This window comes from Sapajus apella, unplaced genomic scaffold (genome assembly GCF_009761245.1).
Source record: "Sapajus apella isolate SASKATOON/1434 unplaced genomic scaffold, GSC_monkey_1.0 scaffold1197, whole genome shotgun sequence".
Classification (NCBI taxonomy): domain Eukaryota; kingdom Metazoa; phylum Chordata; class Mammalia; order Primates; family Cebidae; genus Sapajus; species Sapajus apella.
In genome coordinates, this window is record NW_022438123.1 from 1,831 (window position 1) to 18,683 (window position 16,853).

Consider the following 16,853-nt stretch of genomic DNA (forward strand, 5'->3'; position numbering starts at 1 on the left):
CCTCCTAAGCTGCTGGGACTACATGTGTGTGCCACCATGGCCAGCTACTTTTTGTATTTTTAGTGGAGACTGAGTTTTACAATCTTGGTCAGGCTGGTCTCAAACTCCTGACCTCCGGATCCCCCACCTCCGTCTCCCAAAATGTTGGGATTACAGGAGTTAGCCAACCCACCCAGCCTTTTTTATTATTTTGTTTCGGTTTTTTGAGATGGAATGTCACTCTGTCACACATACTTGAGTGCATTGACAGGATCTTGGATCACTGTAACCTCTGCCTCCCAGGCCCAAGCGATCCTCCCTAGCTGGCCTTCCAAATAACTAGGATCACAGGCGCACAGCACTACGTCTGGCCAGTTTTTTGTACTTTAGGTAGAGATGGGGTTTCACCATGTTGCCAAGTTGATCTAAAACTGGGCTCAGCCGGGCGCGGTGGCTCAAGCCTGTAATCCCCGCACTTTGGGAGGCTGAGGCGGGTGGATCACGAGGTCAAGAGATCGAGACCATCCTGGTCAACATGGTGAAACCCCGTCTCTACTAAAAATACAAAAAATTAGCTGGGCATCGTGGCGCGTGCCTGTAATCCCAGCTACTGAGGAGGTTGAGGCAGGAGAATTGCCTGAACCCAGGAGGCTGAGGTTGCAGTGAGCCGAGATCGCGCCATTGCAGTCCAGCCTGGGTAACAAGAGTGAAACTCTGTCTCAAAAAAAATAAAAATAAAAAAATAAAACTCCTGGGCTCAACTGATCTGCTTTCTTCAGCCTCCCAAAGTGTTGGGATTATACTAGGAATTTGCCCCACGTGGCCAGTTCTGGAATTTTCTAGAAGAGGATGGCCATTGTTTTTGCTTTTTTTTTTTTTCTTGAGGTGGAGTGTCACTCTGTAACTCAGTCTGTGATGCACTGGCTCAATGTGAGATCACCGCAACCTCTGCCTCCCAGGCTCAGGTAATCTTGCATCAGCCTCTCAACTAGCTGGGACGACAGAATTGTGCCATGATGCCTGGTTAACTTTGTGTATTTTTGGTAGAAAAGGGGTTTCACCAAGTTGCCCAGGTTGGTTTCAAACTTCTGGGCTCAAGTGATCTGCCTGCCTCAGCTTCTCAAAGTGCTTGGATTATTGGGGTGAGCTACCATTCCCTGGTCGTTTTGGAATTTTCTAGAGGAGGAAGACCAAGGCAGCCTATTGGCCCTTGCAGGCCATCACATGGGAATCAGCCACACCTCCTTCTTATCTCAGAGCTTCTCAGGATAACTTGGTGAATTGTCTCCCACTGTGAGCCTTCATGAGTCCACCTGTAACACAGAGGTGAGAAAGAAGACCAGAAAAGCTCAGAGTGACACTGACCCCTAAAATGACTGACAAAATACAGTGTGTGGCATTTCATTCAGGAGAACGTAGTGCTCTTTTTTGTTTATTCTCTCTCCCTCCCACCTTACCTCACCCCTCCCTCCCTCTCTCTCTCTCTCTCCCCCCTTCCCCCCCCTTCCCTCCTCCCCCCCCCCCCCCCACCTTCCTCTCTCCTCCTCTCTCTCTTCCTCTCTGTCTCCTTTTCTCTCTCTCTCTCCCCTTCTCTCCCTCCCTCTCCCTTTCCATCTCGTCTCCATCTCCTTCTCTCTCTCTCTCTTTCTTTCCTCTCTCTTTCTCTCTTTCTTTCTGCTTGAGTCTTGCTCTGTTGCCCATGCTGGAGTGCAGTGGCACCATCTTGTCTTCTTGCAACCTCCACCTTGTTGGCTCAAGCGATTTTCCTGCCTTTGCCTCCTGAGTAGCTGGAATTACAGGCACCCACCATCATCGCTGGCTAATTTTTTTGTATTTTTAGTAGAGATGGCGATTCATTGTGTTTGCCAGAATGATCTCAATCTCCTGAGCTCGTGATCCACCCACCTCATCCTCCCAACGTCTTGGGATTACAGATGTGAGGCACTGTGCCTTGCCAGTGCTCAGTTTTAACTCAAAATTTAAATAGATTCCAGTCCTCCAAAAATTAAAAGCACAAGAAGGGCAAAATCGGGATTAGACTCAAATCACCTTGAGCCTTATCGTGACTACATGTGCCCATGGTGATGGGGGTACAGCTTAATTTTACAAATTTTAGGGAGACATGAGATATCAATATATGTAAGAAGTACGTTGGTTTGGTCTGCAAAGGCAGGAAAACTTGAAGCAAAGGCAGAAAGACTTGAAGCACGGAGGGTCTTCCAGGTCACAGATAAGTGATGCACAAATACCTACAGTGTCCCAGGTGATGGTAATCTGTGAGCAGCACTGAGGGTCAAGGCTCTGTGTCCTCCATTTCTGAGGACTGAGCTGAGCCTGTGATCTACAGAGAGGGGAGGCGCTGTGCTCTGGATGGGGTTTGGTCAGGTCTGGGTCTGTGCCCTGAAGGGGAGCTCAGTCCAGCCCAGCTCCCCACTGCTGCCTGGTGTGTGGGGCTTCTCCAGGAGAGGAGTGAGATCTGAAGACCAGGGTGAAACATACACTTGTAGGTGTTTCTTTGTGACTGTCTTCTCTAGGCATGATCTCTGGTGCAGTGGGCAGCAGAGGCCCGTCTTTCTACAGGGTGAGGTCATCCGATCTGTTTTTGTTTTGCTTTGTTTTGTCACAAGAAGGGAGTGAATCATTTCTAATATTAAGTCTCATTTTTTTTTCATGTACAGGGTTAATTTCTAAAGACTCCTGTTACATGAGGAAGCAGCTCAGAAGAGCAAAGAAAAGGAGCCAGGCATGGCTCTTCCTCAGGTAAAGTGACACTCCTCGGTGGATTCATCTGTCTGTTTCCTTTCTGAAATGCCAGGTATTGTGGTAGCCTGTCTGTTCTGAGTATGAAGCATCCTGCCTGACACGTTGGCTCGCACTCAGCCATGCCTTCCCTCAGTTCCTGTCATCTGGTCTGAGATTCCATCTCCTGTGACCCAGTGACATGAACCTGGGAAGAGGCTCCACTGGGCATGGTCATGGGAAGGGCTGACATCCAGACCTGGATGGACACAGGCTGTGGGCCCCGTGGTGTCAGTACTGCTGGGCAGCATAGATTGCTGAGGGGCCACGTCTGGATATCAGCTCTTTGTGACCATATCAGAGATACCACATATGAAACACATAGGTTAATGTGCACAGATGTCTGGTGAATTCTGGAAAAGGAGACCAATAAGGGGAGATACTTTGTATCTGATTTGGTAATGCATTGGAAGCCACACTAGTAGATCAACATGCCTTTGACTCCAAACTCTTTTCTTTCTATTTGTTACCAAGAGAAGCTAATCTTTCAGGATCATCAAAATGTTTTTAAGCAACAAGATCTTGGTTTGCTGCCGGGCGTGGTGGCTCAAGCCTGTAATCCCAGCACTTTGGGAGGCCGAGGCGGGTGGATCACGAGGTCAAGAGATCGAGACCATCCTGGTCAACATGGTGAAACCCCGTCTCTACTAAAAATACAAAAAATTAGCTGGGCATGGTGGTGCGTGCCTGTAATCCCAGCTACTCAGAAGGCTGAGGCAGGAGAATTGCCTGAACCCAGGAGGCGGAGGTTGCGGTGAGCCGAGATCGCGCCATTGCACTCCAGCCTGGGTAACATGAGTGAAACTCCGTCTCAAAAAAAAAAAAAAAAGATCTTGGTTTGGGTACGGTGTCTCAGGCCTGTAATCCCAGCATGTAGGGAGGCAGAGTTGGGTGGATCACTTGAGCTCAGGAGTTCATGACCAGCCAGGCCAACATGATGAAACCCCATTTCTACTAAAAGTACAAATATTAACTGGGTGTGGTGGTGCATGTCTATAGTCTCAGCTACTGAGGAGCTTGAGGTAGGAGACTCACTTGAACCTAGAAGGGGGAGGTTACAGTAACCCAAGATTCTGCCGTTACACTCCAGTCTGCATAACAGAGTGAGACTCTCTCTTAAAAAAAAAAAAATAGCCGTGTTCGGTGGCTCACGCCTATAATCCCAGCACTTTGGGAGGCCGAGGTGGGTGGATCACGAGGTCAAGAGATCGAGACCATCCTGGTCAACAAGGTGAAACCTCGTCTCTACTAAAAATACAAAAATGAGCTGGGCATGATGGTGAGTGCCTGTAGTCCCAGTTACTCGGGAGGCTGAAGCAGGAGAATTGCTTGAACCCAGGAGGCGGAGGTTGCGGTGAGCCGAGATCATGCCATTGCACTCCAGTCTGGGCAACAACAGCAAAACTCCGCCTCAAAAAAAAAAATAGAGAAGGTGTCACTCTGTGGCTTATGTCTGAAGTGCAATGGCACAATTCAGAGTTTACAGCAGCCTCAAGCTCCTGTGCTCAAGTGATCCCCACTTTAGCCTCCCAAAGAGCTAGAATGATAGGTTGGGGTTACCACATGTGACCAGTATTTATTTCTCTCTCTCTCTCTCTCCCTGTCTCTATCTCTCTCTCTCTGTTTCTTTCTTTCTTTCTTCTTTCTTTCTTTTCTTCCTTTCTTTCTTTCTTTTCTTTCTTTCTTTCTTTCTTTCTTTTTTTCTTTCTTTCGAGTCTTACTCTGTCACCCAAGCTGAAGTGCAGTGTTGTGATCTCAACTCACTGCCACCTCTGCCTCCTGGGTTCAAGCTATTCTTAACCCTCAGCCTCCTGAGTACCTGGGATTAGAGGCATGCGCCAATACACAGGCTAATTTTGTAATTTTAGTAGAGTTTGGGTTTCACCATGTTCGCCAGGCTGGCCTTGAACTCCTCGCTTTGTGATATGCTGTCCTTGGCCTCCGAAAGTGCTGGGATTACATGCATGAGCCACTGCACCCACCCTTGCTTTTTGTTGTTGTTGAGGCGGAGTCTTTGTCACCCATCGTGGGGTATAGTGGAGTGATCTGGACTCACTGCAGCCTTTGTCTGCTGGGTTCAAGTGATTCTTCTGCCTTAGCCTCCTGCGTAACTGGGATTACAGGCACTGCCATCACGCCTGACTAATTTTTATACTTTTTTTTTTTTTTTTGAGACGGAGTTTCACTCATGTTACCCAGGCTGGAGTGCAATGGTGCGATCTCGGCTCACTGCAACCTCCGCCTCCTGGGTTCAGGCAATTCTCCTGCCTCAACCTCCTCAGTAGCTGGGATTACAGGCAAGCGCTACCATGCCCAGCTAATGTTTTTGTATTTTTAGTAGAGACGGGGTTTCACCATGTTGACCAGGATGGTCTCGATCTCTTGACCTCGTGATCCACCCACCTCGGCCTCCCAAAGTGCTGGGATTACAGGCTTGAGCCACCGCGCCCGGCCTAATTTTTATACTTTTAATAGAGACAGGGTTTTACAATATTGGCCGGCCTGGTCTCCAGCTCCTGACCTCAAATGATCTGCCTGCCTTGGCCTCCAAATGTTTTGGGATAGCAGGTGTGAGCCACCATGCCCATCCCAGCTTTTTCTTCTTATTTGTATATTTTTGATATTGTCCATAAACTCAAGACTTCCACAGTGACTTAGGGGATCTTAAAATGTTTGATGAAAAAGTGCAGTAAAATGCAACTATAGAAAAGAAAGTTCAAAAATAACCTTTCATGGGTTTGTGAGAACTGTCTTTGATGAAACAGATCCTTAATTTCTCTTTTCTCATTTTTTCTCATTCTCTTAACTCACTCCTCCATAATGTTTGTTGAAATGTGTTTTTCATTTTAGGGACACTTGACTTTCAGGGATGTGGCTATAGAATTCTCTTTGGCGGAGTGGAAATGCCTGACCCCTGCGCAGAGGGCTTTATACAGGGACGTGATGTTGGAGAACTACAGGAACTTGGCGTCTGTGGGTAAGGAAAACATCCCTCCAGACATGAGGAATCTGCTGTTGTCTTTATTGGCTTTTTCTGATTGTGTATTTTCTGTTGTAATTTTCCTTTTACAGCCTCTTTTTTTTTTTTTTTTTTTTTTTTTTGAGATGGAGTTTTCCTCTTGTTGCCCAGGCTGGAGTGCAGTGGTGCAATCTCGGCTCATGGCAACCTCTATCTCCTTGGTTGAAGCGATGCTCCTGCCTCAGCCTCCTAAGTAACTGGGATTACAGGCATGGAATACCATGCCTGGCAAATTTTTGTATTTTCAGTAGACAGAGTTTCATTATGTTGGCCAGGCTGGTCTCAATCTCCTGACCTCTTGTGATCGCCCCACCTGTGCCTCTCAAAGTACTGAGATTACAGGCCTGAGCCACCACACCCAGCCTATGAACATATTTTTGATGAAACATTTTGGTTGAGTTGATGTCTTTATGAGGATATGAGGGCCTGGCCTTTGTTACTTTGTCTCCTTCACTTTTCATCTCTCATTTATTCCAGAGACTGTGTTTAAAATCCAGAGATGTGATTTCAAATAATATAGGATCCAGGCAAAGAGACACCATTGTTTTTATATAAGGAATGAGATTTACCCTTCAATTTTCATATGGCAAACATTTTAGTTAGTGCATTATTTTTATTCACTAATGTAACCGATCATATGCGTAGACAAAAGTCTCCAGCCGACCCTGCTTCTTTCTTTCTTTTTTATTCTTTTTTTTTTTTTTTTTTTTTTTTGAGATGGAGTCCTGCTCTGACATCCAGGCTGGAGTGCAGTGGCGCGATCTCGGCTCACTGAAACCTCTGTTTTCCAGGTTCCAGAAATTCTCCTACTCAGCCTCCAGAATAGCTGGGATTACAGGTGCAGGTCACCATGCCCAGCTAATGTTTTGTATTTTTGTACTAGAAATGGGGTTTGCCCATCCTGGCCTGACTGATCTCGAACTCATGACCTTGTGATCTACTCTACCTTGACCCCCCAAAGTGCTGGGGTTATAGGCTGGAATACATCGCGACTGGCCTGACTCTGTTTTGACAAACACATCTGTATGTACTCAGCCAGGGGATCACTCTTCACCTCCACAGTCTCCTACATTGCTGTACTCTATTTCAGAGAGTTTACTTGTTTTTTCTTGTGTGTACACAGTGCTGCAATGTACATGGGGATTTTGTTGAGTATATGCCTGAAACTGAAATCAGAGGCCATGTTATTTAAGAGACATAAAACTGCCTTCACCTTAGGTCACTACTGCTGCTGTTTTGGGTCTTTCATTCTTGTCCTCTGCCCATAATGTAATTTGTATATTTAACCTTGGGTCAACATTTTACCATTCGCTAAATTAGTTCCACTTCCCTCCAAGCTCAAAATTTGGTCTATGCTGGTGGGATTATATTCCCACAGGCGAGCATGCACACAGTTCACTCCTGCATGCCCATTACTTCTGTCCTCCATGCTTGCCCTTCGTTTCCTGGCCTCGCCTCACATGCTGCATTGATCTGGATGCGAAATGCTGCTGCTTTCTAGCCTGTTAATTTCTAAGGGTGAACACCCCAGTTTCCACATGAGCCCCTCCCCTCCAACATGACTCTCACTGAGTAAGTCAAGACCTTATACATTCACTGGATGTAATTATAGGAGTCTGCCTAAATCAGTGTGTGCAGGGCATGATGGCTCAGCACATTCTCCATGAGCGATGGCTCAGCATCACTGTCAGAGGCAGAGCTCAGCCCTTGTATCCACCTTGATGTATTTCTTCCTGTGTCCTTGTATTTTCTGTGACTGGTCATTTTCTGTACTGCCTGGGTGACTGTTGTGCTTAAGAACATGCCGTGGGATCAAGTTTTGTCTCTCACTTACCAGATGTGCAAATTGGGTCAAGTAAGTGAATAGTGTCGGGCTACTATCTTTATTTGAGAAGTAATAGTTTGTCTTCAAGTTTTTTTTTCTGTTTTGTTTTGTTTTTCGAGATGCAGTTTTTCTATTGTTTCCCAGGTTGCAGTGCAGTTGCACAATGTCTGCTCACTGCAATCTTCGCTTCCCAGATTCAATTAATTATCATGCTTGAGGCTCTGAAGTAGCTGGGATTACAGGCATGCACCACCACAACTGGCTGATTTTGTATTTTTAGTAGAGATGTGGTTTCTCCATGCTGGTCTCGCTAGTTTCTAACTCCCTATCCCAGGTGATCCACCCACCTCGGCGTTTGAAAGTATTGGTATTACAGGCATGAGCCACCATGCCTCGCTTCCTCCAGGATTTTAAAACAGTTAGTTAGATGTCTTCACACATTGAAAGCTTTATAGTACAGACTAAACTTCCTTTGTCTAATAAGATTTTTCAACTTTGGGTGATGTTGATGATGAGATGCTCCTTTTTTTGTGACAGTCATTTTGCTTTCATGTCAGAAATAGCTTAGACTGGCTGGCCATGGTGGCTCATGCCTCTAATCCCAGCAGTTTGCAAGGCTGAGATGGTTGGGTTGCTTCAGATGAGGAGATTGAGACCAGTTGGGACAAGAGGCTGAAACCTTGAGTCTACTAAATACAAAAAATTGGCTGGGTGCATTGGCTCACACCTAAAATCTCAGCGCTTTGGTAGGCCAAGACAGGCAGATAACCTGTGGTCAGGAGTTTGAGACCAGCCTTGTCAACATGGTCAAACGCTGTCTCTACTAAAACTACACAAATTAGCTGGGCATCGTGGCATGCACTTGTAATCCCAGGTACTTGGGAGACTGAGGCCAAAGAAGTACTAGATTCCAGGAGGCAAAGGTTGCAGTGAGCCAAGATCATGCCACTGCAGTCCAGGCTGGATGACAGAGCGAGACTGTGACACACACACACAAACTCACAGACTTAGCCAGGCTGTAGACCACCTACTTGGGAGTCTGCTATGCGAGAATCTCTGTAGGCAGGAAAATCACACCATTACATTCCAGTCTGGGTGATAGACCATGACTCAGTCTCAAAACAACAACCAGAACAAAAAAGAATAGCTTCAACTGGCAAGCTTAAGACACAGATTTATTTCTTTTGAATTTAGAAAGTGAGAAACCCAAGAGCAAGGTGCAGTCAGATTGGTTTCTGGTGAGAGCCTTCTTTCTAATTTAGCCCAAGCATCTTCTTCCTGTTTTGTCATAGTGGAAAAAAAAATAGGCAACAAGCTCTTTAATGTCTTTTTTAATATATATAATAGCACTAGTCCTGGCCAGGAACAGCCGAGTTTATATTTTGTAGATATCTGTACCAAATGCATAAGGAAGAAGTGTTCATCAACAGGGCAAGGTAATACACAATGGTTTTACACAGAGACATTGAGAAGAGATGACAATCATCACATTGGAGATTTCTGCTTCCAGAAAATTGAGAAACATAGTCATAACTTTGAGTTTGAGTGGCAAGAAGGTGAAAGAAATAACCATGAAGCACCCAGGACAGAAATCAAAAAGCTGACTGGTAGTACAGATCGATATGATGAAAGGCATGCGGGAAACAAGTCTATTAAAGATGAGCTTGGATTAAGCTTTCATTCACATCTGCCTGAACTCCACATATTTCAGACTGAAGGGAATCTTGGTAATCAAGTTGAGAAGTCTATCAATGATACTTCCTTTAGTTTCAACATCCCAAATAATTTTTTTGTATAGCCAAAACCCATATTTCTAATAACTATGACAGTAATTTCCTCCATTCTTCATTACTTACACAGAAACAGGAAGTACACATGAGAGAAGAAACTTTCCAATGTCATGAGAGTGGGAAAGCTTTTAATCGTAGCTCATTCTTTTAATTAATTTTTAATTTTTGTTATTATTCTTTTCCTTTTTCAGACAGCGGCAACCTCAATTGTAGCTCATTCTTAAGGAAATATCAAATAAGTCATTTAGGAAAGAAACAATATGAATGTGATGTGTGTGGCAGGGTCTTTAATGAGAAGCGATGTCTTGAAAGCCATCGTAGATGTCACACTGGTGAGAAACCTTACAAGTGTAATGAGTGTGGCAAGTCCTTCAGTCAAACGTCATGGCTCCAACGTCATCATAGAGTTCATACAGGAGAGAAACCTCACAAGTGTCACGAGTGTGGCAAGACCTTTAGTCAGGTGTCATCCCTTACTTGCCATCATAGACTTCATACGGGAGAGAAGCCTTACAAGTGTCATGAGTGTGTCAATACCTTCAGTGTGATGTCATCCCTTCTACACCATCACAGAGTTCATACTGGAGAGAAACCTCACAAGTGTAATGAGTGTGGCAAGGCCTTCAATAAGATGTCATCCCTTACATGCCATCATAGACTTCATACTGGAGAGAAACCTTACAAGTGTCATGAGTGTGGCAAGACCTTCAGTCAAAAGTCATCCCTTACATGCCATCATAGACTTCATATTGGAGAGACACCTTACAAGTGCAATGAGTGTGGCAAGACCTTCAATCGAAAGTCATCCCTTACATGCCATCATAGAGTTCATACGGGAGAGAAACCTTACAAGTGTAATGAGTGTAGCAAGACCTTCAATAAGATGTCATCCCTTACATACCATCGTAGACTTCATACTGGAGAGAAACCTTACAAGTGTAATGAATGTGGCAAGAGCTTCAATACGATGTCATCCCTTACATGCCATCGTAGACTTCATACTGGAGAGAAACCTTACAAGTGTCATGAGTGTGGCAAGACCTTCAGTCAAAAGTCATCCCTTACATGCCATCATAGACGGCATACTGGAGAGACACCTTACAAGTGCAATGAGTGTAGCAAGACCTTCAGTCGAAAGTCATACCTTACATGGCATCATAGACTTCATACTGGAGAGAAACCTTACAAATGTATGGTTTGTGACAAGGCTTTTGTGCGTGATTCACACCTGGCACAACATACTAGAATTCACACTGGAGACAATCCTTACAAGTGTATTGAATGTGGCAAGACCTTCAGGCACATGTCATCCCTTGCACGCCACCATAGACTTCATACTGGAGAAAAACCTTACAAATGTAAGGTTTGTGACAAGGCTTTCAGTCAAGATTCACAACTTACACGACATACTAGAATTCACACTGGAGAAAAACCTTACAAGTGTAATGAGTGTGGCAAGACCTTTAGTCGAAATTCATCACTTGTAATTCATGAGGTAATTCATACTGGAGAGAAACCGTTTAAGTGTAATGAATGTAGAAAGGTTTTTAATCGCAAATCAAACCTCGTATGTCATCATAGACTTCATACTGGAGAGAAACCTTACAAGTGTAATGAGTGTGGAAAGACCTTCCATCAAATGTCATCCCTTAGATGCCATCGTAGGCTTCATACTGGAGAGAAACCTTACAAATGTAATGAGTGTGGAAAGACCTTCCATCAAATGTCATCCCTTACGTATCATCATAGAGTTCATACTGGAGAGAAACCTTTCAAGTGTAATGAGTGTGGCAAGACCTTCAGTAGTAATTCTTCACTTGTAATTCATGAGGTAATTCATAGTGGAGAGAAACCGTACAAGTGTAATAAGTGTGGCAAGACCTTCAGTCAAAAGTCATCCCTTACCTGCCATCATAGACTTCACACTGGAGAAAAACCTTACAAATGTAAGGTTTGTGACAAGGCTTTCAGACAAGATTCACACCTTACACGACATACTAGAATTCACACTGGAGAGAAACCTTACAAGTGTAATGAGTGTGGCAAGACCTTTCGTCGAAATTCATCACTTATAATTCATGAGGCAATTCATACTGGAGAGAAACCGTACAAGTGTAATGAATGTGGCAAGGTTTTTAATCGCAAAGAACTTCTCATATGTCATCATAGACTTCATACTGGAGAGAAACCTTACAAGTGTCATGAGTGTGGCAAGACCTTCAGTCAAAAGTCATCCCTTACATGCCATCATAGACTTCATACGGGAGAGAAGCCTTACAAATGTAAAGTTTGTGACAAGGCTTTTGGTCAAAATTCACACCTGGCACAACATACTAGAATTCACAGTGGAGAGAAAACATACAAATGTAAATAGTGTGGCAAGACCTTCAGTCAGGTGTCATCCCTTACATCCTATCGTAGACTTCATACTGGAGAGAAATCTTCCAAGTGTAGTAAGTAGGGCAAAGCCTTTAGTTCAACAGTCATCACTTATTCAACATCAAGGAATTCATTGTATAGAAACTTTAGAAATTCATTGATTGTCATGGAGTCTTCATTAATGCTACAACTATTGCAAATCATTGGAGAATCCATAATGTACAGAGATCTTACAGGTGTAGTAAATGTGACAAGTGTTTTTGATATTGTTCATACCTTGCAGTTAATTGGCAAAGCCATATTGGAGAGAAACCTTACAAGTGTAATGAGTGTGGCAAGGCCTTCAGTCACATGTCATCCCTTTTATGCCATTATAGACTTTATAGTGGACAGAAACCTCACATGTGTAATGAGTGTGGCAGGATCTTCAGTCATAGTTAATCTCTTGTACTTCATAGGGCAATTCATACTCGAAAGAAACCTCACATTTGTAATGAATGTAGCAAAACGTTTGATCGCAATTCAGCCCTTGTAATTCATTTGCAGTTCATACTGGAGAGGAACCTTACAAGTATAATAAAGGTGGTAACATGTTTAAACAACCATCAAGACTTGCAGATCATCACAGACTTCATACTGGAGAGAAACCTTACTGGTGTAATGAATATGGCAAGGTTTTTAACCAACAAGCAACGCTTGCTCATCGTCAAAGACCTTATACTGGAGAGAAACCTTACAAATGTCAAAAATGTGACAAAGTTTTCACGCGCAAATCACACCTTCAGATGCATGAGAGGTCATACTGAAGAGAAAGCTTACAAATGTAAGGTTTGTGACAAGGCTTTCACGTGTAATTCATAGCTGGCAAAACATACTAGAATTCACACTGGATACAATCCTTACAAGTTTAATTAGTGTAGCAAGACCATCAGTCAAAATGTAGCTCTTAATTCATAAGGCAATTCATACTGGAGAGAAACCTTACAAGTGTAATGAATGTGACAAGGTTTTTAATCAAAAATCCAATCCATTATAGACTTCATACTGGAGAGAAACCTTATAAATGTGTAGAATGTGACAACATTTTTAGTCCCAAATGACACCTTGAAAGACACAGGGTAAATCATACTTAACAGAAACCATAGACAGCTGAGATTTGTGACAAGGCTTTCAGGCATGATTCACACCTGGCATAACATACTAGAATTCACAATGGAAAGAAAACTTAAACGGTTAATGAGTGTGGCCAAGCCTTTAGTGGACAGTCAACACTTATTTGTCATCAAGCAATCCATGGTATAGGGAAACTTTAGTAATGTAAAGATCGTTACAAAGTCTTGAGTAACCATTGCAAGTCATTGGAGGTTTCATCATGAAAAGGTATCTTACAAGTGTGATGAATGTGGCAGATTTTTTTTAACATTGTTGATACCTTTCAGTTTATTGGCCAACTCATGCTGGAGAGAAACCCTACAAATGTCATGATTGTGGCAAGGTCTTCAGTCATACTTCACCTTATGCAAAACATAGGAGAATTTATACAGGAGAGAAACCTCACCAGTGTGATCACAGTGGCAAAGCTTTACTTCACATTCACACATCATTAGACATCAGAGAATCCATACCGGACAGAAATCTTACAAATGTCCTAAGTGTGGCATGGTCTTTAGTCCGAGGTCACTCCTTGCAGAATATGAGAAAACTCATTCTAGAGATAATTGTTCAAAATGCATTGAATAAGCAGCCATCAAGAATTAATTGACATTAGAGTCAGTTCAGCATCGACTTGAGTTTGAGTTGACTTAACATTGAGTTCAAGCATTAATTGACATTAAAATGTTTATGTGAAGAAGATAGAGCCAGGCAGGGTGGCTCACACCTGTAATCCCAGCACTGTGGGAGGCCAAGATGGGTAGGTCGCTTAAGGTCAGGAGTTTTGGACCAGCGTGTCCAACAGACGTGATCCCCTTTTCCCAGCCTGTTTTTTTGTTTTGTTTTTATTTAACATAAAGTGATAGGGGGTTTTATGGGTATTGTTTTAAATCTAAATCACATTGGTTTATATAATCAATTCACAACATTTTTCCAATCCATCCATATGAGTTCTGTGTCTATTTGTTTTTGTTTGTTTGTTTGTTTGTTTGAGATGGAGTTTTGCTCTTGTTACCCACGCTGGAGTGCAGTGGCACGATCTCGGCTCACCGCAACCTCCACGTCCTGGGTTCAAGCAATTCTCCTGCCTCAGCCTCCTGAGTAGCCGGGACTACAGGCGCGCGCCACCATGCCCAGCTAATTTTTGTATTTTTAGTAGAGACGGAGTTTCACCATGTTGACCAGGATGGTCTCGATCTCTTGACCTCGTGATCCACCCTCCTCGGCCTCTCAAAGTGCTGGGATTATAGGCGTCAGCCACCGCGCCTGGCTGGTGTCTTATTTGTTTTTAATCATTTTGATCAGTGTAGATGTCAAGGTAGAAACTTCTCAGCTTTTAACCTTTATTCCTAAGTATTTCTTATTTTAAGTTCTCTAGCAAGTGGAAATGTTTTCTTAATTTTCTCTTAAAATTTTTTAAGTAGATGTATGGAAATTGAACGAAGCTTTTGTGTTGCTACTGTATTCTGCAAATACACTGAATGGGTTTCTTAGTTCCAGTAGAATTTTGGTTGACTTTGTGATTTTCTACCGAGAAGATCATGTCATCTCCAAACAAATATATTTGTACTTCTTTCTGATTTGGATGAGTTTTATTTCTTTTGCTATGTAATTGCTCTGCCTAGGACAACAGTATTTATTGAATGGAAGGAGTGAGAGCATACTTGCATCATGCAAGATTCTACAGGAAACGCATTCCATCATTTTTTTGACTACTTATCTCTGCTGTGGTCATTTCAGGGATGGTCTTTATATTATTGAGGGAAATTTTCTTCACTATTTTGTTTAGGATTTCTGTGGTGACTGGATGTTGAATTTTGAGAAATGCTTCTTTCCCATCTATTGAGTTGATGTGTTTTTCATCTTCCATTCTGTTCAAGTGGTGTATCACATTGATTTGTTTGAATATGTTGAACCATCCTTGCATCCCAGAAATAACTGACACATGCATATCCACAATCCTTTTTCTGTCCTCTCGAATGCAGGTTTTTAGTATAAGAGGTCTTCAAGAAATTTATAAAAAAATATGTGATGGCCAGGCATGGTGGCCCATGTCTGTAATCTCAGCACTTTGAGAGGCTGAGGTGGGTTGGTCATGAGGTCAGCAGTTTGAGAACATCCTGGCCAACATGGAGAAGCACTGTCTCTACTCAAAAAAAAAAAAAAATTATGAGAAAATTCTGCCTAAAATTCACCCTTTAGCACCTAAACTGATAGAAATTTGTTACAGCATGTCTGAATAGGCTCTACTATGAGCCACTCAGAAGGATAAGACATGAGTTTGAGGAGAGACTCTGTCAAACCTGTATAATTTGTGCTAAACTGGAAACAAGAAGAAACATGAAATTTACAATGAGAACAGATGCAGTGGCTCAGCCTGTAATCCCAGCAGTTTCCGAGGCTGAAACATGTGGTTCATGTGAGCCCAGGTATTCAAGGGAAGCCTGGGCAACATGGTGAAATCTGCTTCTCTACATGAAATACAAACATTAGCTGGTCATGGTGGCACGTGCTGCAGACACAGCTACTGTCTAGTCTGTGGTGGGAGGATGGCTTGAGCCTGGGCAGTCACACCTGCAGTGAGCTGTGATCATACCACTGCCCTTCAGTGTGGGTGACAGAGCGAGATACTGTCTGAAAATAAGAATACTTACAGTAAAGATTGGGTAAATAACAAAATCATTGATGCTGTATGAAAAGTTTATGGGGACGATGGCCAAAGGAAATCTGCAGTGTGTAAAAGGATAATTCATTTTGAGTTGAGAGAAGACAATGTTTGAAGTGATAGAGTGGCAGGCAGATGATCCACATCAGTGTTACAGAAAACAAATTAATCTTGTTCCTGCCGCAATGAAGAGGACTGCCAGCTAACAGCGAAAAATAGGAGTTTGAGACCAGCCTGGTTAACATGGTGAAACCTCTTCTCTACTAAAAATACAAATATCAGCCGGGCATGGTAGTGGGTGGCTGGAATCCCAGCTACTCTGGAGACTGAGGCAGGAGAATCACTTAAACGCCGAGGAGGATGTTGCAGTTAGCTGAGACGACACCATTGCACTTGATTCTGGGCAACAAGAGCAGAACTCCCACAGAAGAAAAAAAAAAAGATGGGAAGCCCCTTCTCTTCATTCCTCCACCATCATGGTGTGTTCTTGACTCCCCTTTTTACCGTGTCTTCTCACAAGACTTTCATGATTAAGTGATTCCTGGCCAAGAAACAAAAGCAAAATCGTCCCATTCCCTAGTGGATTCAGATGAAAACTAGTATTTGTTTATATTTGAAGATGACAGCAGCTGGCAGAGCTTGTGTCCCTTAGCCTACTGAGCATTTACCGTATGGCTACAGGAGAGCGCCCCTAATTAGCGGGCTTTTTCCCAGAGCATTGCACTTCAGGCTGCTTTGCACTTCCTTGCCCATTTTCGGCTAATAAGGTTGAGGTTGACATGGACTGTTTTTAGCCCTTTTCCTTGGTGACCCGGGAAGCCAAGGAATTCCTTATTAACTGAGGCATTCGAGGAGTAACAGGGAAGGTCAGGAGTAGGAAAAGCAGCAGCACAGAAGCAGCGGGCCACTTTCTGGGCACAGTTCCTCAAGCAAGTGACCATGGTGAGGAGGATACTTAGGACCGGGCTGGAGCTGCCTGCAGCCACAAAGTGACATGGTGTGCACCTTTTGGCCCTTCCTCTGTTACCACAAACTCAAAAAGGGGCAACCTGCCCAGGCTGCCCGTGACCAAATAGACTAAGATGCACTCCATGGCATCTTAGCAACTCTCCTGGCCCAGGCATCTGTGGGCAGCAAGAAAGCCAGAGCTTTCTGGGATGAAACCCAGGAGGCAGCTGGCAACTTTCCCTTATACTCCAGGGAAACAGAAAGCCAAGGCCGGGAAGGTGGATGCTGGAAGTGGAA

At 43.6% G+C, this 16,853-nt stretch overlaps 1 protein-coding gene and 1 pseudogene across 1 annotated transcript; both read left to right on the forward strand.

Annotated features, from left to right (window-relative positions):
• Positions 1-1,859: 1,859 nt before the first annotated feature.
• Positions 1,860-9,140, forward strand: LOC116546660 (annotated as a pseudogene).
• On the forward strand, positions 5,790-12,043 carry LOC116546659 (zinc finger protein 845-like). The gene is made up of 3 exons (XM_032272852.1): positions 5,790-5,818; positions 9,604-10,141; positions 10,226-12,043. The coding sequence occupies exons 2-3, from the start codon at positions 9,960-9,962 to the stop codon at positions 11,784-11,786; spliced, it is 1,743 nt and encodes a 580-aa protein (XP_032128743.1). The 5' UTR covers positions 5,790-5,818; positions 9,604-9,959; the 3' UTR covers positions 11,787-12,043.
• The last annotated feature ends 4,810 nt before the right edge of the window (positions 12,044-16,853 follow it).

Coding starts and splice junctions, on each gene's coding strand:
- LOC116546659 (XM_032272852.1), top strand. CDS start 9,960: ATGTCATCCCTTCTACACCATCACAGAGTTCATACTGGAGAGAAACCT. Junction 10,142..10,225: donor AGTCAAAAGTCATCCCTTAC/ATGCCATCATAG, acceptor GTCATCCCTTAC/ATGCCATCATAGAGTTCATA.